Source organism: Apodemus sylvaticus, chromosome 1 (genome assembly GCF_947179515.1).
Source record: "Apodemus sylvaticus chromosome 1, mApoSyl1.1, whole genome shotgun sequence".
NCBI lineage: Eukaryota > Metazoa > Chordata > Mammalia > Rodentia > Muridae > Apodemus > Apodemus sylvaticus.
The window spans coordinates 136,444,092-136,471,556 of NC_067472.1; the positions used below are offsets into that span (position 1 = coordinate 136,444,092).

Here is a 27,465-nt window from a genome sequence, read left to right on the forward strand (position 1 = left end):
TAAAACTCTCTGGAAAACTGGGTTAGGCTATTCTTCACTTTGAGGCTTCTCCAGGGATTACCAACTTCCAGGGTGCTCAGCAAGTGGGAGACAATAGCTCCCACCCTCTATTCCCATGCGCCATGAGGTTTCCCGCTAGCCATCAAAGTTCCTTTATGTGAAAAGGTACACCTCCCTTCTGAAGGAAATCCCTTGGTGTCTATTTCTCTGGCCCTCCTGATGCTCTTCATCCATCCTGGCTCAGGGCATATTTTTCTGTTTTCAGTGAACAGGGACTTGAATTATTAACTTGCTTTAGGAGCTGACTTTCCCATTTCTAATTTAAGAAACAGGTTTTAAAATCAAAGTTCTAAAATTTTTGTGCCTGCTAAATTTCTTTGTAAAACCATCACCAACACATGAGTTTTTTCCTTAATTCAAATGTAATTATATTATATTTAAAAGCATTGTTAAAAGAATAGAATTTGAGGGACATTTCTGGCTTCATTTAGACTTTGAAAAAGGTAGAAAAGTGAGCAGATGGCAGAGGTAGACCCTCAAGAAATTCCAAAGTTCTCTTGTATTTGATTTTGATTTTATAACTATGGCATACGCATGGACACATATCAGTAAGACAGGAGAACTGACTAAGAAAAAAATGGATTTATAGTTTAAGTATATTGATAGACTAGATTTTATATGAATATAAATTAGGGCAACATCTCTAGTAGTGACAAATCTGTAATAGTAAATGTTGTCAACTCACATTGGTGCAATGTTTAGCCAGGTTTTATTTTGCTACCTTGAGTATAAGCTCCTTTTTATCCTATGGATTTGTATGTATACATCTGTGTTTACAGATGTTCATAAATATCTTGTTATGGGTAGGAATACAAATTTGCATTGTTAAAAACTTTTTTATTAAAAGAAAAAACATATTCAAATCCACAACTCGGAATGAGGCTAGAACTTCTGTTATCATTTTGTCAAGGGTAGGGCAACAAAAGTTTAGAGCCAGGGAGTGATGGCCCAAAGTCACAGGGACAAATTGCAGAAATCATGACTCAAGATGATGACATCTCACTCTCCCAACTGTAATGGTGTTTAACCCTTACTTCCCTGCACACCACCAACCTTTCTTCTCTGCATTCCTATTTGTCTATTGGCTTTTATGAGACATGAATGGAGCCAGTGGTGGACAAGCCAATCTCCTATACAGTCAGTGAGTGTCTTACAGCCTGGCCACTGACTCTAGAGATGCTTATCAGAGATGAGGAAGCACCAGTCTGAGAGAAGGTACTTCATGACTGCTCGGAGGTTTGGTGGCAGAGAGGCGAGTACTCTGGTCACTTTATTGTCACTTCTATTAACAGTTATAAGGTAGAAAATTGCTTGAAACTTGCAGAGCTGTAGTAAATATGAAGGCTGACTTTCACATGATTAAGCAGAAAAGTAAGTCTTCCAGTTGAAAAAGTCCCAGATTCTCTCTATTGACTGTTCTTCCCTGCTCCCGAACCCAAATGTTTTCGTTTTGTGGTCTGTTTTTGTTTTTGTTTTAACTTTTTGCAATTGAGTCTCACTTTATATCCCCGAGTGCCTTGGTGACAGCTGTGCAGAGTCCAGTCTTAAATTCACAGAGATCCCTCTGCCTCTGCCTCTGCCTCCAGAGTAGTGGGAGTAAAGGCGTATGGCCTCATAGCTGAGCAATGGTCACCTTTAGACATTGCAATTACATGAGGCAGAATTTTCCTATTACACAGAAAGGACATCTAAACTGCTCTAACTGAACCCAGTAGCATCACAGCTGTAGTCCAGCCCCTGGTCTAAAGTTGCACTCCTGTTAGACAATAAGAGTCTTTGGTTTCCTTCCCTTCTCCCTTCCTGCAACCCCAAGGTGAAAAATCTAGCATTCTTAAAAAAGGGTTATATTTAGACAAAGACATATTCTGTTGTAGACTGTTTCAGTAATGGCTGCAATGGGAAAAGAATGGTCCTTATAACTATAAATATTTTCAAGTTAGCATAGCAATTGGATTATCATCCAGACAAGAACAAAACTGTTTACAGAAAGGATGAGTTGGCTATGCATTTTGAAAGTAGATGCTGTCAAGGGACACTTGCACAATAGATTTATTTATACCTAAGATTCTAAGTAGATGATATCTATTGTTTATAACCTTGCCACAGTGTCTCAACTTTTAAGGTGTGACTTTTTACAAGAGGATAATGAGTTTCAGCTCTATAGGAACATTTTAAAATGCCTGTTTCATTTGCATTGGGTAATCCCAGTTGATTGTCAAACTTAATTAACAAGTTATGGGATTTCCTTTCAGGATAGCACAGACATAGAGGAGGAAGAGAAAGAGGAAGAGAAGGTAAGTGGTGTATTAATGTCAGACCCTTAATGGAACTAATGTTGGCCATACTGCATTTTTCCAGGTTGTATCTGTTTTGACTTTTTAGCATTATATAATATTATAGAAATATTATGATATAAAAGGAATCAACCTCTTGATTATTTAAAATGAAATGGCTATAATATCTACTTTCCTTTGATGTATGTCATAGCAGTAACAACTATCCTTCATATCTCACCATGATTATTTTTAGTGACAATGATAATGTGTGTTTGTTGTTCTGGTGGATCCTGAGGTATTTAGTCCTTTCTAAGAGTGTTAAAAAGAGAAGGAAAGAGGGTAAAACAGGAGCAAACCCTGAACTTTCCTCAGAGTTAGGTCATAAACCGAGATGGTCCTTTCTCTGTCACTGAGAAGAAAAGTCAAGAGCAAATCAAGGGAAGTGGCTGCTCCTTTAGGTTCACATCCGCTCCGCAGGGTGGTCACCCACTTCGGAGCCTGTCACTTCCCCAGCTGTTGCTGGCAGCGTTCTCTGCTATATGTCTGTGTGCATCTGTCCTTGTCCTTCTCCTGGGACAATCTCTCAAATCTGCTGCTTCTGTTGTCATTACACGTTCAGGCAAACCTTCTGGAACAAAATGAAAAAATAAAAAAGTGAAGTATCAAATGAGAGGCTTTGAGCTTAATGCGCTTCCAGTCCCTATAACCTGGGTGTGTGGGGGCCATGCTGGTGGGATGGGGGAGACGTGTGGGAGAAGAAAGGGAGGGCAGAAAGGAGGACCTGCAGAGCACATGTGCAATAGCAATGCCTGCGGAACAGACATTAATTCAGAGATTGGTTCTGTGGCATCGGAGCCTTACAGTTAATTGAGGGGACCAGATGGTTTTGCCCATTTGAAGCAAATGAGTGTGTTACAGAGTGAATCTTATCTGTTGTCTGACGGCGATCATTATTAAAGACACAATAGAGTAAAGCACAGTATATTTTTAAAAATTGTCTCTTTCCAGAATAGAAGTGATAGCTAATATAAGTCTGTTTTTTAAATAATTCTTGATTAACCAAATCAAGTGGTTTCTGAATGATCAAACCATTGACTGTTAGGCAAAGACCAAGCTCAGCGCTTGGAGAGATGTTTTGTGAGATACTGACAAGTGGATATTTTAAACCTGTTTGAGGCCACTTGCAAGGCTGCCCTTTTGTACCTCTGACAACCAGCTGTAAGTTGGGGTTCCTGTAACCTATCCCTGGGGTTTAATAAATTTCTAGAATTGCTCCACAAAACTCAGGAGAATACTTGTTTCTCCTTATTGGCTTATGATAAATGATTCAACTTGGGAACAATCAAATAGAAGAGATGCTGAAACGCATGTATGGGACAGGGTGTGGTGCTTCCACACTTCCTCTAGGCCCACAAAATCCTCACATTTGTCTGCACAGAAGCCTCCTGACAATGGTTGGTGCTTCTAGTAATGTGTGCATGGATATTTCTTTATCAATACAAGATTGATTAGGTTAGTCAGTAACTGTTGGTGATAGTGGATTCTGTCTCTATGGTTGGAACGTGAGGAACTTGGGAAGGGGTACTGCAGACTGCAGATTCAGTCTTATCGTCAGATAGATGCCTGGTTCCTGTGGTGTGATGCTCCCTCAGTCAGGGGCATTTCAGAAGACCCCACCCTCACTTAATCTTGGGTATGAAGGAAAGGGCCTTGTTCTGCACAGCAAAAGGTTCCCCTCCCACCTCTCTAGATCCAGACCTGTTTCAGGAACTAAAGACAAAACCCAAATAGAACAGCACACACTCCTGCCACTCTTATCGCTTAGGAAAACTCAAGAGCTTTAAGAGTTCTGGCCAACAGCCAGGACCCAAGGCAAAATATGTATTTCTTATTATATCACAATATCACACTAGGCAAAAATTAAAGTTTTTTAAAAAGCAGAGCTTAAAATTAAGGCAGATTTTGTTTTATCTAAATCTGTTAAATGTGCCACCCATGAAATAGGACCACATTTACCCCCAGGGACAGTTGTTATAGAATATCTTATCATAACATATTTAAAAAGCTTCCAACAGGAGGGAATGGACCAATTCATGGAAGCTTATAAATGCAATCCCAGGGCTTGTGAAGCTGAGGCAGTAGGATTGCTGTGAGTTGGAGAACATACTGAGGTACAAATTGAGATACTATATCAGACAGAAAACACAAAAGCACTGGTTGTAAAAGTATTTTGTGAGCCCTCACTGGGCAGATGTAAAAAAATGGCTTCTCACCTATGACAGGGCACCAAGGGGGGTGGGGGCAGGAACAAACTCACCATGGTCAGACCTGTGACCCTAGTGGGTTTATGGGGATTATTATAGAACATGGGTAAGGGGTTACTTATAGGAGCATGGGTTATCCCAAATCAGCTGCATTACTGAAAACATTTTCCAACACATAAATGACAACATCCCCAAAGCTGCATAGGCGACAACTCCCTACACTGATTCAATGGCTAACCTTCCACAGCCTATATACTCTAGTGTCTCTAGAGTATGTACGTATGTATGTGTATGTATATATATATATATATATATATATATATATATAGAGAGAGAGAGAGAGAGAGAGAGAGAGAGAGAGAGAGAGAGAGAGAGGGGGGGGGGGGCTGTGTGATATTAGACCAGAAACACACACAGCAGACTAGGAGGCATTGAAAGGAATGGCCTGAACCTCAAGAGAGGGACTGGTGACTCTGTAGTACCTACTTGTGTCAGTGAATGTCAACAGTTAACAGGCTTGATCTTAAGGGTCTCTTACAAGTAGCCATAGATGCATTAATGAAGATAATGGCTCTCATGTGTTCTCCAACAGGCTATCAGGCAGCAAAGTCCAATCTAGATTCTATCCCAGAGGATAATCTTTTGAAGAGCTACATTTAACCTAGTTCTGAGCAAGGATGACTGCCGAAAGCATCTATCCAAAAGGCCATTCACAGAAATGGACCAGGACTTAGTGTGGTGCTCCATACAAAAGTGTTATCAACATGTCCTGTGTGGAGAGCATCGGCAGTGGGGCTGTCCTCACTCACTTCAGGGTATATTCAGTTCTGAGATGTTTCCATGAAGGCATTTCAACATATTCTTTTCACAGTTTGGTTATAACCATTGTATTTTGTTTCCTTGGTTTTATATTTTTAAATAACTTTCTAAAGGAAAAAAATCCCAAATGAGAAAAAGAAAGCTATCTTTGTTCTTTCTGATAAATACACCTTTCTGTTGCTAGGGAGCCTGGCATACATTTAGTCTCTGCCCATATCATGCCACTCTTGTTTCTGGTCTGAGGGTTTCTATGGCTACCATAAAACACCATGATATAAAGCAACTTGAGAAGGAAAGGGTTTGATTTATTTCAGCTTACTCTTTCACGTCATGGTACATCACTGAGGAACATTAGGGCATGAACTGAAGTGGAGCAGGAACATGGAAGCAGGGGCTGAGAAAGAGGCCCTGGAGGGAAGCTGCTGCCTGCATTGTTCCTCAGGGATTCCTCAGCCTGCTTTCTTAAAGCACCTAGGACTGCTAGCCCACGGGTGGACTCACACTTGGTAAAATGAGCCCTCCCACATCCATTATCAATCAAGGAAATGTTCCAAGTCTTGTTCACAGGCCAGTCTGTTCAGAACATTGTCTTAACTGAAGTTCCTTTTTCCTAAATGAGTCTTGCTTGTGTCAAGTTGTCATAAAACTAGCCAGGACTCTTCTCTTGGGAATTCGCTAAACTAAAACTAGATTCGTTAAACTTCAAGTTCAGCACTAAGACTTCTTGAGGGCACATCTCATGTGTGTCTCAATGCAACATTTTCTCTCTTTGGACAGAATCCCAGCATCACAATGTGCTTGTCTGAGACCTGGCCAGGCAATGACGGGGTGATTCCCTACCACAGGGGATTGTTGAATGATCCTCTTCATAGAGTCCCATGGCTTCTGTTGTGTGTCAGACATGACAACACATGCTTTTGGGATGTGTAAAATACCCGAAACGAGGAGCAATTTGCAAATATAGAGCTGCTCTTTACAAAAGCAGAAGGCAGGGAAGCTACTCCATGCCACCCATCTATCTTGAGTGTGACACACCTTCATCTCCAGTTCCCCTGCCCAGCAAAGGCAACCACAGTTGACAGGGGATGAAAGGCTGCTTGACCCAGCTTCTTGGGGGAAGAGTGAACTCCCATCTTCTGCCTTTCTCTGACTCAGAGACCAGGACATGCATGGTCTGGGATCTGTCATACTTCTATTGTCTGGGATAGAGATGGTTGTAAAATGACATCACTGTCGCCTCTGGCTCCTTCTCACTCTTAACAGCACACTGTAGTTATCTATGTTAGAAACCAGATTGGATGTCACAATTCTTCCTTCTTTTCTTTTGTGATACACATACATCTTGCAGGTAGCTATATTTTTGGCTTTTAAGAAACAAAATACACAGACTAAACTTTGAAGAAAGAAAAATTCTTCTTTCTTATACCAGATGGTCCATGTAAGAAATTGCTTTTTGCAACTATAGTGTTCTAGGGACCCGAGAACAAACAGATAATAGCTGAGTTCAGCCAACAACAATCAGTTAGCATTTTCTATTTTTATTAAATTTCCTATGTGGAATCCTGCATGTGGACCTTATTTGTACGGATGGACTACAATGAAAATTGCATTAATTTTCTACACAGTAAAGGTCAGTAATTGAAGCATGAACCAAGAAACGATTGTGTAAAATGCTATAACCCATATTTATGAAAGGTCATATAAGACAATAATATCTTGTTTTCATTGTTGAAAGTATAAATACTTTTCCAGAGAGTTTCTTTCTTGTTCCAGCCCAATGATTACTTACATAGAATATTCCAGCATTTACTATTAGTGTCAGAAAAATGGAAGCATAACAGAATATAATAAAATTAAAAAAAATTGTTTCTTGCTATGAGAAAAAAAGCCTGTTCTGATAGTCACAGTATAGGTTAGTTTTTGTATAACTAGATGTGAGACTTGAATGGCTTCTTCTCTAAGGATCATTGATGATGGCGTGAGTACCTGTCAGTGCTGATGAGAAAAATAGATCAATTTCATCATATTTTCCTTATCAGCATGCATTTTTAATTTTTTTAGGTTTTATTTTGTTATTTTTTCTACTTTTACATTTTTTTATTAGTTATTTTCTTTATTTACATTTCAAATGTTATCCCTTTTCCTCATTTCCCCTCCAAAAACCCCCTATCTGATTCCCCCTCCCCCTCCTCACTAACCCATCTACTCCGGCATCTGTCCTGGTCTTCTCCTATACTGGGACATCGAGCCTTCATAGGATCAAGGGCCTCTCCTCTCAGTGATGTCCAACAAGGCCATCCTCTGCTACATATGTGGCTGGAGCCATGGGTCCCTCCATGTGTACTGTTTGCTGGTGGTTAAGTCCCTGGGAGCTCTTAGGTTACTGGTTGGTTCATATTGTTGTTCCTCCTATGGGTCTGCAAATTCCTTCAGCTCCTTGGGTCCTTTTTCTAGCTCCTGCATTGGGGACCTTGTTCTCAGTTCATTGGTTGGCTGAGAGTACCTACCTCTGTATTTGTCAGGCACTGGCAGAGCCTCTCAGGAATCTCTATCAGGCTCCTGTCTGTGAGCACTTGTTGACATCCCTAATAGTGTCTGGGTTTGGTAACTGCATATGGGATAGACCATTTCAAGTCTTTACAGTATAGATTTGACCTGCTTTATAAATTTAGTCTTTATAATTTTTGATTATGTGTATGTATGTGTGTTGAGGAGGAATGTGTTCCCTCTCATGAATGAGGGTGCCCACAGAGGCCAGACATATTGGGCGACCTGAAACTGGAGTCACAGTTTCTGATGAGCTGCCTTATGTGGTTGCTGGAACTACCTCAGGTTCTCTGGAAAAGCAACATGTGTTCTTCAACCCCACCTCTCTGTCCCAGAATGGAATTCTTAAGTTCTTAAACTGAATCATTTTTTTCCTGGGTAAAATTTAAAACCTTTGTATGTGGAGCATCAGGGATAAATTTTATAACAGAGACCTTATATCATGTGAAATAAAGTACAATCAACTTCATTCCAAAAAAGAGAGAGAGAAAAGAAATTCATCCATTTATATCCATTATGAATAAAACCAGATAATAGCTATGTTTCTTTGAATAAGAAATGTCTAAGCATTCATTGAGGGGCATTCTGCACTAAGTAAAGATGAAAGAGCATGACATGTACTGTCCCTGATTAGAAAACTTAGCATTTTGAGACTGGAGAGATGCTCTTGCGAGGGGGAGGGGGGGCTGGATTCTGTTTCCTGCACCCACATCAGGTGGCACACAACCACATATAAGTCTGATTCTAGGGGTATTCTGTCCACCTCTTATGATCTCTGTGTGCAGCTGCATGCACATGCATACACTCAGAGACAAACACATTAGAACATAACTCTTTAAGTACTTAGCATGCCATTACTGTGGGCATTTAAACAGATTTTCCATCCTGATCTGCTGCACGTATGCCAAGCACTTGGGAGTTGCTTTCAGAATTAACCTGTAATGTTCTTTCGATGTGGGACCCAGGGCTACTACCTTGGTTAATTCCTAGAGAGGTGAATTGTTTGTTCCCTTGAACTAAAGAATATTATTGACCGTGGATTGTCTGTCTGACAATGTATCAGAAAGAGGAGTTTTGCTCATTTTCTCTTCTTAAGAAAGAAAGTAAAAAATAACAATGGCAGCATGCACACATTCACACACACACACACACAGATGAATACACACAGACAAACATGTACACATAGGGACATACACAGAGACACACAAAGACATAGAAGCACACAGACAGATACACTCACATACAAACAAACATATATACCAACACAGACACATAGACAGACAGAAACACACACACACACCATGTTGATCAGTGATGTTTATTAATTATAGCACACAGTACCGGTTAATAATTACAAAGTATATTATTGTTAAGAAAAGAAATTTTCCAGCAAGCTTCTTTGAATGGAGAACTTTAGGTATGCAGTCAAGTGTGCATGTATGTGCACACAGTTTTTGAACAAGTAGAAACCTATATGCAAAATGTGGTGCCGAGAACTTGTTCATCAAAACTTCCAGGGTAGTAAAGTAAATGGTCATTTTATTTAAGCTCTGATAATTTGATTTAATGTGTTTTTTATTAATGTGGGCATTTTACTGCTAGATTTCTACTACACTGTATTACTTTTAAGATTTTAATAGGAGAATGGGTTGTAGCCAATTCTTAATGACCAGTGGATATGCGTTTTGAATCACAAGAGGGTGAATTCCAGAGTCCCCAAACTTTTTTGACATATTATCTCATGCACATTTCCTTTTTGAAAACCCAGTCTCCATTCTTCAAAGGGCTGAGACTTCATTTCCTTCAGAAGGAATCCAAAGATGTTCTTAACTTAGTCCCTGGATATTATTTGAGTACCTTGCTTGTCATGACACTGAGCAGAGTCCCTGGTACTTGAAGATGTTTTAAAACATCCACTCTAAGTGCTGTTCTCTGTATGTGCTTTCAAGCAGTGTGAAGCAAGACACACCAGGCTGTAAATTCCATATGTCTTCTATGCTGTTAAGTAACATTACTATCTAAAAGCATAGAGTCCAATGCTCTTTTTCTTCAGAGGTCAGTACTACATCAAGCTGATGACTTTCCCATGTCTAAAATTATTCCATGAAGCTATGGGAGAATAAACTGGACACACTCTATCCTGGTTATCCACGGGCAATTTTTCTTATTTAGAATATGTTGTTCTTTCCCAGTGTCACACCAGTAAACTATGCATTATGTCACTCTCTTCTCCCTCCCATTTCTCTCCTCCTTCTGACATTCCTTCTTCTAGACCCTAAAACTCATTTCTCCATTTATTAGTTGTGGTTTCCTTTACTTTTTGTAATGGTTTTGAAGCTACCTCTATTGCCTTGAGTTTGAAACTAACCATGGGAGCTTGAAGAGATCACCACCTGGTAGTCTTTTTTTTTCTTTTCTTTTTTTTTTTTAAAGGGTAGTAATAGTTACTCTTGTGTTTCCCAGTGAAATCCACTGTTTCACGATGGCCCCACCCCATCCTGTATCCCAATTTATACACGGAGTTTACAGGATACATTTTAGATAATTTATAAGTTGAGAGTTTTTAAAATAATTGGTAGGAAATAAAGTTATCACATTTTTCTTACCAGAGAAGTTATGTATGAAGAAATGACTATAACAGTATTCACTTAAAACAGGATGGTACAACATTTGAATACTCAAACTCATGGAAACATTAGTGACTTTATAATGTTCAAGCACTACAGCCTTTTATGTCCTTTAACTCATTCAGCACTCAAAATACACTGCTGACTATTAATTCCCCCGTGCATTAATTAACAAATCTCATTGAAGAGAAATGAACCCTTCGGTGATTTCTCTGTCAGATTCACAGTGGGATTCCAATCCAGATCCTCCCAGATAAATATTTCTAGTAAAGTGTATTCCATTGTTTGGAAACAGGCATGTCACTCTTCATTCATTCATTAGTTCATTCATTCATTCCACACTGAAGCAACAGCAACATTTGCTGATGTTTTTCTCTGCAGCAGGTTCCCTGTGAATATAAAGGTCACGGTCACACAGGTGCTCCCCTGAAAACTACAGTACTAGTTGAGTCACCCTTGCATAGAGTTGGGAAGTCATTGGGGCTCTTGGAGGGAAATGTTGAGGGAACTGAAACTGTTTATAGGAGCTGCTGTTTGTTTTATTTCAGTGTATGGGAATTACCTTTAGCGCTTGAAATTTGTTTGTATGTGTGTTATATACATCTTATTGTAGATACATCATGCATGAGTGTGGAGGTCAGAGGTCAGATGCCTTTTCTACCCACGCCCCATCTACTATTTTGTAAAACAAGGTTTCTTACTATCCTGAGGTTCATTAATTCTGCCAAGTGGGCCAGACAATCAGCTTTGAGGATCTATCTTGCCTGTCTCACCCCCACTGACTTCTTCCCAGATGGGTACTGGAATTCCTGTCTCTTTGTTTATTCTGGGACCCAAACCAACATCCTCATGGTACTGAGTCATATCCTCAGTCCTACTTTTTATTTCTCTTAACCAGATGACTATCTTACCCATTAGTCTCTCCCCTTTCCTACCTAGGGGGAAGGCAAAGAATGCACATAACAAAGTTGAAAACTACCACTCTTTGTGCACTCTGGAGCATCAGTAGCTATAGGATCCACAAGGCATCTTTCCCTTATGGCAGCATCTGTTTGTCAGCTGGTCCAGGGAATCAGTCCTCCCAGACTTTGCATCCCAAAGGTTAAGGATGGCCACTTCCTTTACATTTGCATCTTTCCAGAATCTGCCTCGAGATGTCAGGGGTTGTGGTCTTTCCTTTTCCTCATCCTTTCGTTTTGACACCAGGCAAGCCTCCTGTTTCTTAGGGAACAATTTTTAATATCATGTAGCAGAAATACTGGTTCCAAGCCCTTTTTAGTGGGGGTTGAGGGGATGACAAGTGCCAATTCTTGGCTGTTAGAAGCTGAGGAGGAGGGCTACCCCATAGGAAGACTAGAAGTCTCAGAGCCCTGAGATCTCTCAGACACTGAGCCACCAACCAGGCAGCATACATGAGCGGATCCTAGGCTCCTGACACATATCTAACAGAAGACTGTCTAACCCTCTAGAGACTTGAGGCCCCAGGGAGTGGGGAGGCCTGGCAGGAGGGTGTCTTCTTGCACACACTGGGGAGGACAGTGGGGAGGAGGATACTAAGATACTAAGTTTTTTTCCATGCTTAATGCTACTCAATCAATTTCTAATGTTGATTGTTCAAGTTTTCAAATTACAGTTCTCTAATATTCAATGAATTGAGGCAGACAATGCATTTCCCTTGGCTAAAACCCCAGTTTTACATCTTTCGTCTGGATGGCTGACATTACTGGGAGACTCTTGAGATAAAAATTTTGTCTTGATCCTTTGGAGACTTGCGAGCATTCCTTGACAAGCACCACTCAACTTCTAAGCATGTCTAAAGTATTTTGTTTTCCCTGTCAGGGTCAGTTTCAGGAATATATCCCCTATTTTGCTTAGATAATTAATAGAGAACGTGAGTGTTTTTCTAAACCAGAAATAGAGAAAGTACATGTTTTTCTAAACCAGATCCCCCACCTACCCACAGTTCCTCATCCCATTCCTCCTCCCCACTGTCCTCTCCAGTGTGTGTAAGAAGATACCCTCCTGCCAGGCCTCCCCACTCCCTGGGGCCTCAAGTCTCTAGAGGGTTAGACAGCCTTCTGTTAGATATGTGTCAGGAGCCTAGGACCCGCTCGTGTATGCTGCCTGGTTGGTGGCTCAGTGTCTGAGAGATCTCAGGGCTCTGAGACTTCTAGTCTTCCTATGGGGTAGCCCTCCTCCTCAGCTTCTAACAGCCAAGAATTGGCACATGTCATCCCCTCAACCCCCACTACTGACACTCATTCTTGTAGAGCAAGATACAAATCGAAGCAAGAGCTAGTTTGATGGAACAATGGATTAAAATGGCTAAAATGACTGGTTACTCAAGCCTGAGGATCTGAGTTCATATCCCCAGCACCCACATAAACCCAGGAGGGAAGAGTAGTAGCCCATGCGTCCTACTAGCCCATGGGAGGTAGAAACTGGATCTGCAGAGCAAACTGGCTACTCAGTCTAGCAAAGCAGCAAGCCCTGGGCTCAACTAAGAAACTCTGCCTAATACAGAGCACCAGCCCCTCTGGCATTCCATATGCCCCACATGCACATGTGTGCGAACATACATACAAACGTACATACCATATGCACACATGTAACCAGAAGGACCCTTGTGAAAGTGGATTCTGGACTTGAAGTCTTTTTTTCCCCTCCTCTGCTTTAATAACAGGTGCTTGCCCATCAAGTAGAGCCCTGGTCATGAGGCGTCCACTTGGTCCTCTCTCCCTTTGTGGGTTTATAATGATAAGGAAGACCCTGCTGTGGCAGTGCAGTCAGTCGCAATCATCTTGTTCATTTGTGCAATCATACCAGTGGTCATCACTCTTTTTCTACCCACAGTTCTCTGTATGAGTCAGGAGCCTCTGTGGTGAGAGGGCCAGGGGCCGGCGTGCCACTGCTGTCTGTCTTTCTGAATGAATCACTCTTACTCTTCCCAGGCAGTGTGGTGTCAGCAGCAGATGCAATGTTGTATCTGCTAAACTGTTATCACCACATCCCCTGGTTCAATCTGAGATGTGTAAATAAAGCCAGCGGGGTGCACATCCAGCTGCTAGACGATCTCTCTGAGCATCAGGGCAACATGAACAGACTTGTCCCAGAAGAGCCTTTCCTACGAAACACAAATGCATCCAGAATTCTTTAAGTTAGACAAAAGACTGTTCATCCTTTGTCTTTTTTCCTGCTTAAAGGGAATGTGTTCAGGTTAATGAAGATACCAAATAATTTACACATGTTATAAACCTTCTTTCCTGATTCTTTTTTTCTCAACTTTATGCAAACATAGACATATCTGAGAAAAGGGAATCTTAATTGAGAAAATACCACAGTAAGATTGGCCTATAAGGAAGGTTATGGGCTATTTTTTTTAAATGAATGGTTGCTATGGGAGGGTCCAGCCCACTATAGTTGTTGCTAGTCCTGCGTTCTTAGTAATAGAATGTATAAGAAAACAGGCTGACCAACACAGTAAGCATCACTCCTCCATGGTGTCAACTTCAGTGTCTGCCTTAAGTTTTTGCCCTGGCTTTCCAATATGATGGACTACCAACTGTAAGTTATATGCCCTTTCTTCCTCAAGTTGCTTTTGGTCACGGTGTTTCATGACAACAGTAGAAAACCAACTAAAACTTCTCATCTTTGCCTCCCACCCCAATCAGGGTCAAGATTATGTGAGTTTCAGTTTTCAGAACTGCAACTAATATTCAAATATAAAAAGTCATCATGCTTGCTGCTAAGGAGAATCTCTGACTCCTGGGCGTTCAGTTTCTGGTCCTCAGGTGTTTGTGCAGAAGCAAGGCTAATGAGACTTAATCAAGGCAGGCACCACATCCATGGTGAGGCGGGGGCGGTTAGTGTTGGTCTTGTAGGGTAGAATATAATTGCTCCTGAAAGTGATTATCATAAAATGAAGGAACCCTGAAAGCTTGGGCCATTTTACAAAGGTTGATTTTCTTTCCTGCTAAGATGTCAGTACCATGCTATTTGAATCTTCCAGTCATGAGAATTGAGAGCCAAATAACCTCTTTACTTTATAAATCACTTACCTCATGTATTCTGTCATAGCAATCCAAGAGAGTTAATGTTCATACAAACCTCATTCATGTTTTTCAGAAATGCACTGTTGTTTTTATAAAAATACAAGTAATACTAAAGGTTTCATGAGCATTGTTATATGGATATTTTTTATTTTTAAAATCATAAAACTGATATATCTTATTTGAAATAACTTTACAGTGTAGGATGGGAGCAAAATGTTGGTTACTATAAAGGTAAGTATGTTTCTAGAATGTACAGATATATAGATAGCTTGTGTGTAAGGAGTTGTATTTTACATTTTATCTGAATTTTCATCTATTGATCTAAAAATCACTGATTGCATATCAGATTCTTAGATGAAAATCAAATAATAAACATTCCTATAAAAGCTGTATAAGAAAATCCCAGGGAAAATGGGAGGGAGGAAAACTTAGCAGGAGCCAATTCTTCAAAATGATGCATTGTATGGAAATTAGAGAGAGAGAGAGAGGGGAAACCCAGAGACACCAAGAGATCAAATGGAAAATTAAATATATGTATAAAATTATATATATACATATATTATATATGCTTAAAGCATTAGGTACTTGCTCTATGGAATGAGACATTCTTGGCAGTCCAGCCTTAGATTTTAGTTCATTGTTATGTGTTTATGAACACAGATGAATTCCTTACCATGTCTAGATGCTAACACCTTGGAAACAGGATTAGTGTCAGTGTCTCTGGGCCACATCCATTGGCAGATTAGTGGCTTAAAGATAACTTTAGAGGTACAGAAAACGAATATCTTAGTTAGGGTTTTGTTGCTGTGAGGAGGGTCCATAACCATGGCGACTCTTATACAGGAAATAGTTCATTAGGGTTGACTTACAGTTTCAGGGGTTTAGTCCATTATGATCATGGTGTGAGGGAGGCATGGCCGCCTGCAGGAGGAACCAAGAGTGCTACATCTAGAATCAGCCGACAGCTGTGTGATACTAGGCATGGCTTGAGCTTCTGAGACCTCAAAGCCCTTATCCTAGTGATACACCTCTTTCCACACAGCCACAGCTACTCCAACTAGGCCACATCTCCTAATAGTACCACTCCCTTGGGCCAGTGGGGGCCATTTCCCATCAAGCCACCACAATGGATAAATGTGTTACTGGATGACTAAGAGGCAGAATTATGGCTTGATGGAAGAGGACAGACATCAGTCAGTATGTGTGAGTACACCAAAGAGGCTTCTCTAATTCCATAGGGCTTAATTTCAACTATTTATTTTTATAGATTTATGATATCTAGAATGTAGCTTGCTATTTTTTATATACCTGACAGGTTCCCAGGTCAATGCAAGCAGTCCTTTGACATCCCTGCTCATTCCCTGTATCCACCCATTTCTCCATCAAGAAAGAGTCCTCGCCCTGTGGAGTCCCTGTGGCAATTTTGTGGATCCCAAGAATGCAGTCATACAGAGCCAACTGGTCTTATCTTCTGGTCTACTAAGTTCTACCACTAAAACATAGACTGGGAGAGTATGAAAGATGCTAATCACATATGCAACTACCAAAGTACAAATACCATCTTCATGTAGAATAGGAGCTATTATTCCTTGATTAACCCAAAGGGACCTTATCACAAGAACACCAAAGCCACTTAAGGAACAGAATATATCCTTGACCCTAATCATGAGGATACATCCTCCAGATGGACATATCCCATGTCATATTATAGGGGCATATGGAAAATACACTTCATTGGAATAAAAACACTGGAAAAATGATCTCTTCCTATACTAATAAATTTCAGAGGAAAATGATATATCATAGGTCCTTGTTTTTCGAGGAAAATTATATTTGCTAATAGTCTTCATTTTAGAGCTAACATTTAACATTTATATTAAAACAAGCTGAGCAAGTTGCTTAGGTTTTCCTAAGGGCCCTTACTATTATTACTCTTGAAATCTGTTTGTAGGTAGCCAACCTCTAAAGGACAAACAGTGGGTTAGGCACTAGTAGGCAGAAATTATCTATCCCTGACTCCTTCCAGGGACTAGAACTAGCTATGCCTAGAGGTAGGCTGTGAATAGTCACCAATAAAAAAAAAGTGCTAGCCTTTTCCTCTCTCAGGAACTTGTGGAAGCTTAACTCATTCCTCGGTCCCATCATCCACCTGCTATACCAGCCTACTGTGCCATGCCGTGGCCTGGGCTACAAGATACACAAAACCTCCAAACATCTAATTTAAAATGGTTAGTGCAAAGAATAAGAAGTGTATAAATGTATGTTAAATATATTCTGAATTTAATCCATGCCATAGATAAGATGATGAAAAACTAAACTGAATATAACATTAGGTTTTATTTTTTTCCGGCTATATTGAATAATATGCACTTTAAAAAACTTGTATAATGCACTTCAGTATTTAAGTAAGAATGATACATATATAGTTTGATATATATAATTAAAATCCATATAAACTTATAATTTAATTTAAATAAAAGGATATCTATATACTATACCTACATAGGTGTATATATATTTAATAAATAACAGTGCTCTGATACTATTATACTAATGGTAGGTATTGGTATGCTGGCTATATTTAGGTTGCTTGGTGTTGCTGTAGCAAAATACCCAGGGCTAAGATAGGTAGGCACTCTGTGGAAAGGCCTACAGAGTTCATGATTCTGTTAGTAGGAAAGACTGATACCTTGTGGGGGCCCTATTGCTATATCACATTGTGGAAGTATATGGAAACTATCATTTATTTCAAATTATGATAAAACTATTTGAACGTAAAATATAGTATATCTAGAAATATAAAATAGCAAACCTATAGTAATTCTGAGTAATTTCTATAAAATAATCATATAAGGAAATATCTTATTGGAAGCACTATCTTTAAAAATGTAGAGAAAGTTTATAGCAGTGGATATTAAAAAATCCTATGTATATAAAATTGATATTTTAATACTGAATTAAAGATTTCTTCCATCTGTCACATTTATAGTGAGTTTTCAGGGTGCCTAAATTCTTGTTGAGTATTGCTCTCAATTTTGTCTACAGTGGTGAGGATTAAGATGCTGGTTTAATGTCCATTGAGTTTAATTCTGAAGATGGTTAAGAATAACTTTATGGATATTAGAAATGAGAGGATGAAATAAAAGTTCACAGGATGCACAACCTGTGACAGGCTGGTCCGAAAGGACCAGGGAACCACAGACAACGTGAATTTGTTGAGTGCATCCGAGTGTTTGTACCATACATGACCAATCTTTGTGTGTCAGTTTCAAATATTCACGTAATCAACATAATAACTTTTTATTTTAATGTATATGTGCTATATATTCTTGTTCTTAACAATGTATTATAAAACAAAGTGAAAGCATCTTTATAGTTTAGCTAATAAATCAAAATGAGTTAGTTGGTAATTCTAAATATACAGGATTTTAATTGCTCTGATTCTTAAAATTATGCAAATCTGATTCTCATCTGTGGATACTGAATACTCAAAGCAAAACGTCAAATTCATTTAAAAACTGAAAGGATGCTGTCAGAATCCTTCATTAGTTTGGTACACTAATTAACACTTAAGTTTGGGTTCGTTTGTAGAGGTAAAAAAAAAAATCAAACAATTAATACAGCAAGTTTCTTAGCAAATTGAGCCACACAGAAACGTGAATCATTTTCCAAAAAATTGTTTTGACCTAAAGTCAATGCTGCTACAAAGAGGAAGCTCCTTTGCCCTTCGGGTCAAGCTCTCCAGAGCCTTCAAATGCTTCTTTGTAAACACAGAGCATATGTAGCAGACAGAGATGAGTTTTGACCATTGTGCCCGTTCATAGGCCATTGTAGGTTGCTGGGTATGAATGAGATCACCTTGACAGCATGTCTAATTTTTAGCACAAACTTCTTAAAGAATAATAATAAGGGGAAAGTAATTTAAAAGTTAAGGATAGTAAAACTGTCTTGCAAAGTTGCCACTGCAAGGAGAAACAGATTCAATGTTTCCTTCCATACCCAATGATGGGATTGGTATTACTTAAATGATTACACATACCTGCCCTATAGGCGCTCTTAAACAAACCACCACAGGGAGCGCAAGTTTCCTCACTCCATTCATGGCTCTTTCTTTTAAATGAAGCAGAAATAGAGTATAAAAATTAGTTATTTGTCTTTCTTTGTTTCTTTGTTTGCATATTTTGATTGTTTTTTCCTTCCTTCCTTCCTTCCTTCCTTCCTTCCTTCCTTCCTTCCTTCCTTCCTTCCTTCCTTCCTTCCTTCCTTAGCATGGAGGGTAGCCTAGGAGTGGTCTGTTACTGAGTGATTCATCATAATTCTAATCCAAGTAACAATCTCTTGTTACTTGGCTATAAATGTTGTAAAGACTCTTTCAACAGCATAGTAGGCTGGATTGACACAGAGAGACCACAGTGGGAAAGAGATTAGCCAAGAAACTATAAAAATACATGGTAACAATTTGTGTAATAATTTGCATAATCTTAAATTATGTTAATAGTGTTATAGCTATTTAGCACAGTTAAATATATTGAAGATCTATACATAACTTAGGGAGGAGGGGACATTCTTAGACAGTGGACACTGAGGAAGATAAGAGTATGTAGTACTCCAAGCTCATAAATAAATCACATGATACAGTGCCAGATCTCCTTGCCAGCTGTGGCACAGGGGCCTCTGCAGCCCAGATGCCGATGGCATGTCTTTGATGCTTGCTTTGTTTCTGACAAAGTTGCCAAAGGTTGGCTGAAGTTTTCCTGGTGTCTGCAGTGTGTTGGGAACATGATTATTACAATGTAACCGTTTGTGTAAGAAGTCACAGTACTTGGAAGCCTGTTGTGTGTATTCCAGAGTGACCTGCTCTTAGCTATCTGTAGCACTGTCAGAGAGGAGGCAATAAGTGTACTTTAGGCAACCTGAGGAGAGAGAGAAAAACAGCTGGCAACACTGAAACAATAACGGAATTCTCGGCAGGGACCTCCCAAGGACCTCCTGTTACCACTTTTGGATCTTAAGATTGTGACTGGGAGCCACACTGTGTGTGACAGCAACAGAAAGAGTCAACTGGCCTTTATATCTTGGAGTCAATAAATATTTTTGGAAAAATGTGGTTGTTGTCTTGAAATTACTCTTTTTGTTTTCCAAGTATCTAATATAAATCTTGCTTTTTGTGTCTCCTAGGAGTCTGAGAAAAAGGGGATAATCGAGAGAATCTATATGGTCCAGGATATTGTTTCCACTGTCCAGAACATCTTGGAGGAAGTTGCTTCTTTTGGAGAAAGGATTAAGAAGTAAGTCCCGCCCATATTCAGTGGTGTGTAAACTAGATCTGGTACCCACAGGATGGTGGCTCCTGTACGTGATGAGGAAAGCAGGGGAATTACTCAACCAGGGTTTCCTTCATCTACGTTGTCCTTTGGGCTTGTCACCATGACAGATGTGGGAATGTCAGAACCGGGATGACAATATGGTTCTGTTTGCATGACTGTATTTTCACAGTTGTTAAAAATAGATTTTTGGCAGGGTAGTGGTGGCACAGCCCATTTTTCTCAGCATTTAGATCTCTGAGTTCGAGGCCAGCCTGGTCTACAGAATTGAGTTCCAGGATAGCTAGGGCTACACAGAGAATCTCTGTCTGGAAAAACAAGATAAAAAGGCAACAAAAGAAACGATTCCTTTTTCACATAATCGATCCTGATTATGGTTTCTCCTCCCTCCACTCCTCCCAGCTCGCCCCTCCTCCCCTCCCATCCAGATCTGCTCTTTTTCTACCTTCCATTAGAAAAGAACAGGCTTCTGAGAGATATCAACCAAACTTGACAAAATAAAATACATTTCAGTAAAACAAAGCTATCAAATTGAAGTTGGACAGGGGGAAAAAGAGATGGAAAAGAGCCCAAGAGAAGGCACAAGAATCCAAGACCCACTCCTTTGCACTCAGGAATCCCAAGAGAACATTAAACTGAAAACCATACTACAAATGCAAAGAGCCTGGTGTAGACTCATGCAGACCCTGTGCATGGCGCCTCAGTCTCTGTGAGGACAGCTATTAATCATGCCCTTTTCCCTTTCAGAGATATCCTGGTTTCAGTGTAAAACCCCTGGGTTGATTCAGAGATCAGAGGGGAGCAAATGTGCTCTGGGGGGGGTGAATCTGAACCCCACAATCTAGCAAATTACTAGAATAGGTTTTCTTATTGTACACAACTAATTGTATACAACGAATAGTATATTAGGTGGAGGGACATGAAGTTTTTTCAGTGCCTCCATGAATATCTTAGGACTCTTTTTCTTTTTTCTTTTTTTTTTTTTTTTTTTTGGTTTTTCAAGACAGGGTTTCTAAGTGTAGCCTTGGCTGTCCTAGAACTCACTCTGTAGTGCAGGCTAGCCTCAAACTCAAAGATCCAACTGTCTCTGGCCCCCTAGTGCTGAGTGTGTGACACCATTACCTATGAGGCCTTTCCTCATCATGCTAGAAAGTACATCTTTCATCCTAGTAGGCCCTGTGAACTTTGACAGATTTATTCTGTTGTTTCCTATTGTTATGTAAATGAGCAGGTGTGTTATGTGCCCAATACAAATTTCTTTCCAAAAACAAGCAAAATGAAACAAACAAAGGCAAGAACAAACATGGTAAGGATTTCTATTACAGCCTAAGATGCTACAGGCTGTGATTAAGTATGCAGTGTAAGGTCACAGCCACTAAGCCGCAGAGCTTGGATATGAACCTGAGTCCTTTACTATTAGGCTTTAATATAGTATTGCGCTCCAAGAATCTTTTTTTTTTTTTCAGTAAAGAAGAAAAACTGTAACAGGAAAATAGAATGAGATCGCTTCAGTAAATAAAATCTGGGCAGGATGCTAGGAGAGGCTGGATGAGTGCAAGATATGACTGACTTACAAGAGTGGGAGCTAGAAGGCAAGACTGGAGCACTTCTGAGCAGTTCCAAGAATGGGAGAAGATAGTTTGGCAAATGGGGGCTGCAGCAGATGGGAACCCTGCACATAGACACAAATCTGAGCCCTGTAGAGGATACAAGGAGAGGGAGGGGAAGCAGTATGTCCACAAGATAGGGGGAGACGTGGTGATGTTTAGAGACGGGACACATTACAAAAGGCCTTAAGGCGACAGAAAAAAGTCAATGAAAAAAGAGAGAGAGAGTAGAGACTGTACTGGGAGCCAGGAGGATAAGAGGATGTGGAGTGGGGGCAAGGCCAAGGAAGGAAGATGCTGTTTGGTACAATTGTCCCCATTCTCAGACATCTCTAAAATACAAATGTAGCTGTTGTGTAGTTGATAATGTACAAGGAAATGTGTGTGAGGGGAGAGCCAGGGTGGCGTGATTTAAACAGGCTCCATCTCTACAGTGCTTTTGATAGGCAGCTGTGCCCAGCACAGCTGTGGCGGCCATGCCCGGAACGTGTTTACAGGCCATGAACAGAGCACTGTTCTGCCCAGCTGCAACACAGGAAGGCTAATAGGCTGGACTCCTATTAACTACTTGCCTATTCATTATTACATTGACCTTAAACTCCCTGCTGGGTATTCAAGTGGGATGCCATTTGTCACACTCTTGGAATTCTATTGTAATTCCGTGCTTACAAACCAGGAAAACTTCTTGCCATCTTTGGGCAACATGGAGCATTTACATGAAGCTCTTTCCGAGCAATTGTCACCGCTGCTGTGTGTACAGGGAAGAAGCGGCATTTTATCTTTCCTGGTTATCTTCTCTGATCACTTATTATAACATATGCATATTTCAAATCTGTGCACATATCGCATTGAGAATTTTAGTTGGCACTGCACTCTCCTGGAGAGCAAGTCAGGTGATCCTGGGGAGCCGGGTGTACTGAATGTCTCTATGGAATGATGGCTTCAACCCTGTGTCTTTGAGTAGCTAGGGAAAGCTTCAAGGAGGAACTGGTGATATTAGAGGTCCTAGGAAGGCAGAGGTTCACTGGTTTTGGATGATCTGGAGTGTATGAGGCCCCTTGTTATAATGTAGGACTCTCCTAAATAGGAAGTGGTGTTAGGAAGGCGAGTGAAGTGCAGTTAGAATCACAGGGAATCCATTGCAATGACAGCGGCACATTTTGAGTTTACCCTGAGAGAAGTATATTAAAGGGAACAGATTCAAGAACAAATGCCCAGAAGAGTATTAGCAAGCTACCATGAGAACAGGTGCATATTAAATGAGACCATCTTGTTGGATATGCCATAGAGAAGGATCTACAGGAAGGGGTAGCCAGTAGCTTTTGTTTCTAAGAGAGCAGGCATCTGAGGGTTTCATTTGTCTCAGCTGAGAAAAACAGTAACCACTGAATTGTCATGGAACAATCCCAAGACAGTGGGGATGTACTCATGTCATTGGATGCTGCCCTAATCATTTGTGCTAAGTGCCTTAAATTTTCCAAAATAATATCCTCACATGGCGGTAGGCTCATGTTAAGAAATTTAGCTCTCCCCACTCTATGATTAGAATTTGGAAATCTTCCAACTCAAGAAAACTACAAAAGTTCATAGAAGTGTTTCCTTAATTATTTGATTTCAAAATGGGAAAGCTGTGATTGGCCAAGGCTGTTCAACCTTGGGTGTGCTCTAGAAGACTTCCACTAGAATTCTGGCCTTTGGCATACATACACAATGCATACTTTCAAGTAGCACACACAAATGTAAGGGTTGCATGAATGTATGTCCTCCTCCATCTTTCCAACCATCATATTCTCCATCCTAGATTGTTGACACTCAAATGTGTGAGAGATTGATTCTCAGGTTCTTAATTTGTCATTACTTATAATTACATTTAAAAAAAGAAAGAGAGAGAGATTTTAATTTCCTGTTAATCTACCTGTTCCTTACTGATGTTTAAAAATAAAATACATCTTCCTCTTTCATTTCTATTGACCTTCATAGGTTTTGTTACTGCAGCTCTTTAAAAAAAAATAATTTCTTTAATTCACTTTACATCCCAATCACTGTCCCCCTCTCCTCCAAGGGTCACCCTCACATAGCCTCTCCCCCTCCTCTTCTCCTCAGAGTAGGGGGATGCCCCCAGTGGTTCCAACCCACTCTGCCATACCAAGTCCTTTTACTGTTCTTACATGAGGAGGAGGAGGGATTTTGTTTAGATCTTCCTGTCATTTAAGTGACATTTTCATCCTTTCATTGAAGCCCCTGTGTGTTTAGTTTGGTTTGGGGCATTGGTCATAGATAGAAGACAACACTGAGCAGAACTTGGTTGGTAGAGAGCACTTCTGCTGCCTCCATCTCAGAGTAAGAGATCCCAGCATTGTCCCGCTAGGGAAGACTTCTGCTATGGGTTGTTGTAAAGCTGTTCTTGAGATGTAGAAGGGTTCCTTTGGTGCCTGATTATCGCTCAATCTCATCGTTCACCTGAGTTGAGTTTGTCAAACACTCTTTTCTGCATATTCATTGGCATGATCCATGCACCCACTCCATTCTTTCTGCTGATGTATGCAAGTGTTGTGGTTGACTCGTAGATGGGATGCCAGGCTCACCACCCTGGAATGAACTCTCTGTGCTCTATGATACACAGTGCTTCGTGTACTATTTGAGCCTCTTTATTGCTGGATTTTATGATGTATACACAGGCCTAGGATTTTGCAGCTGTGATGAATACTGTGGCCAGTTACTCTTCTGTTCTTCAAAATTCCTCAAATATAGAAGACACCAATTGAGTTTAGTCTCCTCTGTTCTGTGAAACTTTTTAATGGCGGTGGAAAATTGTCATTTTCTTCCTTATCTGAGAGAACTTGTTAGAGAGACATCTGGGAGTATAGTTTTTTTCTTAAGGTTTTTAATAAAATATTAATTTCTTGTTCATATATTTATGTACATGCATAGTAACTCATTTTTCTATAATTGATGTTTATGTAGGCTCTAATCTTTCTATAACATACTTCTATAAATTGTAACTACTAGAAGTTACCATAGCTTGAATATTCTACTTTTCTGTGTGTGTGTTCATAAATATGTGTGATGTATCCATTTTGTAGGAGGGTGGTCACATGGGGAGGACAGAGCACAATGGCCAATATCTTTCTCTATGGATCAGTGCCTGGTTGTCTTGAACAGGGTCTGCCACTGAACTGGAAGCTTGCCCTTTCTGCTAGGCTGGTTGGCCAGCAAGCTCTGGGGATCTGCCTGTCTTCACTCAGTTCTGGGGTTACAGGGACATGCAGCCATGCCTGACTGACATGGGTGTTAGGGATTTGAACTCAGATTCTTATGTAGTGCAGCAAGACCTTTACCTGCTGGGACTTCTCAGTCCTGCTGTTGTATATTTTTATATGTTAGTAAGATCTGCAGTATCACCTTCCACAATACTTAATAGTTTTTTAACTTCTTTTTTCCCTTAACAAAGATTTACCACTTATATTAGGCTTTAGAAGGAACCCAGGTTTTCCTTCTTGAATCTGCTTCCTATTTCTCTTTCCTTGGCTACTTTTCCTCATCAGTTTCAGTGCTCTTCATTGATTACTATTTTTCTGCCTCTGGGCAATTGTATCACTTCATGGTATAAAGATTGACTCTTCTACACTTTTTGGTAAGCAGAGCTTTAGTGCCATAACAGACATTTTGCATAGCAATAATAATCTTTTGCATTTAGCTAAAGCCATTTTCTGAGTTTTTATTTTGCTATCTTCCTTGGCCAAGAAGTGTGTTGCTTAATTTAGGTTACTATGGAAATTTTCTGTATATCATTTTGACTCTAGATTGCCATTATGTTTCTTTTTGTTCAGAAAATATTGGCCCAACAATAGCTTATTGCCATAATTTTTCTATGTAATCTTAGTAGATCACTGGGAATATTGTACTATGTATATTTCCTAAGTTCAAATTACTCATCTTGAATGTGCACTAAACTTTGTTTTTTGATGGATTTCTTCTAATAGTTACTTAGAGATCTTTTAAAATAGTCCCCTAGGATTAAGAACTATCCCTCCTTGAATTTTGTTGGTTTTGGCTTTCTATATTCTTGTTGCTGGGTTTTTTTTTTTAACTTTTTGTTGATTCTTTGTGAGTTTCACATCATGTAACCCAATCCCACTCATCTCCCTGTCTCTTTGTATCTGCCCTCTGCCCTTGAAACCCCCCCTACAAAAGAAAATAAAAAGCAAAAACAGGACATCTCAGCATGGAAACTGTAGTGAGTCACACTGTGCCCCACAGTGTACCCTTTTGTCCACATGTCTTTACTCAAAAATATTTGTTGTAATGAGTCATTGGTCTGATTCAAGGCCCCTGGTTTCTGCTACATCATCAATACTGGATCCTCAACTCGAACTCTATTAGGATATCCTGTGTCATGGGGCTCCTGCAGCTTTGGATCTATAGCACAGGCCCTTTCACAAGTTCCATCAGTTCATAAATGAGGGAGAGCTCTGGATCTGAGCATGAGTGGTAGCTGAGTTGGTCAGCATACCAACTCTTCAACACCCGCCTCCGCTAGCTCACCCAATGCTGCAGCCCAAAAGGGCAGAGGTAGCTCTCTAGCTCTCATGCCCAGGAGAGGGGCAGAGCCTGTTCTTCTGAGTTCTGCAGCTGGAGAAAGGTAGGACCATCTCTCCAGAGCACGCAGCCACTAAGAGGCAGGGCCTGCTCTGCACAATCCTTGGACATCAATGTGGTCCCAGGCAGCAACCCAGACCAGGGAAGTCTGCATGGTTTTTAGTGGTAATATGAGCCATGGGCATTGACACAGACCCCTGCGGCTGCATGGCTATGAACCCAGACATGACCCTGCATGGCAGCATGGGCTGGGATTGCATCATGGCCTAAGGTGGGAGGGCAGGCTACTCACAACAGCCTCTTTGTCTCCACCCTCACCTCCCCAGTTTCATCTCTCTTCAAAATGCTCAAATCGTTTCACTTCTCTTTCTCTCCATCTGGCTTCCACATACTTGTACACTGTAGTAGCTGCCATGCCTGGCAGGCTCCTGAGTTCTATAGCCAGGCCCCTGTGGCAGGCTGGACTTTGGATATCCTCAGTTCACTGTCATTTCTGCTTCTGTGTGGCATGGCACCGGCAGGACTCTGGATGTTTTTGCACATTAAAATTGTTTTTCTTTATGAATTACCTTATTAATCATTAGGATGTAACCTATTTACTACTAAAGTAAATGTTTCTATCTTATTGAATTACATGAATATAGCTGTGCGATCTTCCCTTTGTTAGTTTCATGATCCATGTTCACCTATTTTTTTAACATACCCAGAATTTTTTTTCTGATCACTCTATGTCAAACATTTGATATCTTTCCATCATAGCATGTACTTTATTCAAATTTCATGTGATTACTAGTCAGTTTAGATGTCGATGTCTTATTTTTAAGTACCCTATTCAAACTTAATATTTTTATGAATAGAATTTTTAATGGCTTCTTAATTTTTCGTGACTATCCATATTAAACAATGATTGTATAACATGTCAAGTTGGCCTCATCACCTGAAACCTTCCATCTCAGGATCTGTTTTCTGCTGTTCCTGGTGGTGCTCATTTATGGAGCCAGGTGCCACTTGGTGTCAGGTGTGAGCTGTCATTCCTTGGGTTGCTGTGTTGGGGGCACTCAGATGTCTGGAATAATAGCATTTCCTGCCCCTGCCGGAGGAGATTCTGCCATGGCTCACTATGGGCAGCTAACAACCAGGGATTCATCATCTTTGTTTGTTTGTTTGTTTGTTTGTTTGTTTTTCCTTAAATGCTGCTCCCAAAGCATTTTAATCTGTACAGGTAACCTAACCTCAGATTGCAATCCTGTCTTCCTGAACCCCAGGTCCTCATGGTATCTGTCTACTCCT

General features: G+C 40.3%; 1 protein-coding gene across 3 annotated transcripts in view; it reads left to right on the plus strand.

The window, feature by feature from the left end:
* Mctp2 (multiple C2 and transmembrane domain containing 2) overlaps positions 1-27,465 on the plus strand; it is a 230,825-nt gene that overhangs the window by 183,735 nt on the left and 19,625 nt on the right. For all 3 annotated transcript variants that reach the window (XM_052160741.1, XM_052160751.1, XM_052160753.1), the window contains 2 exons: positions 2,313-2,354; positions 19,824-19,933. In XM_052160741.1, coding sequence (XP_052016701.1) covers positions 2,313-2,354; positions 19,824-19,933 — 152 coding nt within the window. The remainder of the gene's footprint in view (positions 1-2,312; positions 2,355-19,823; positions 19,934-27,465) is intronic.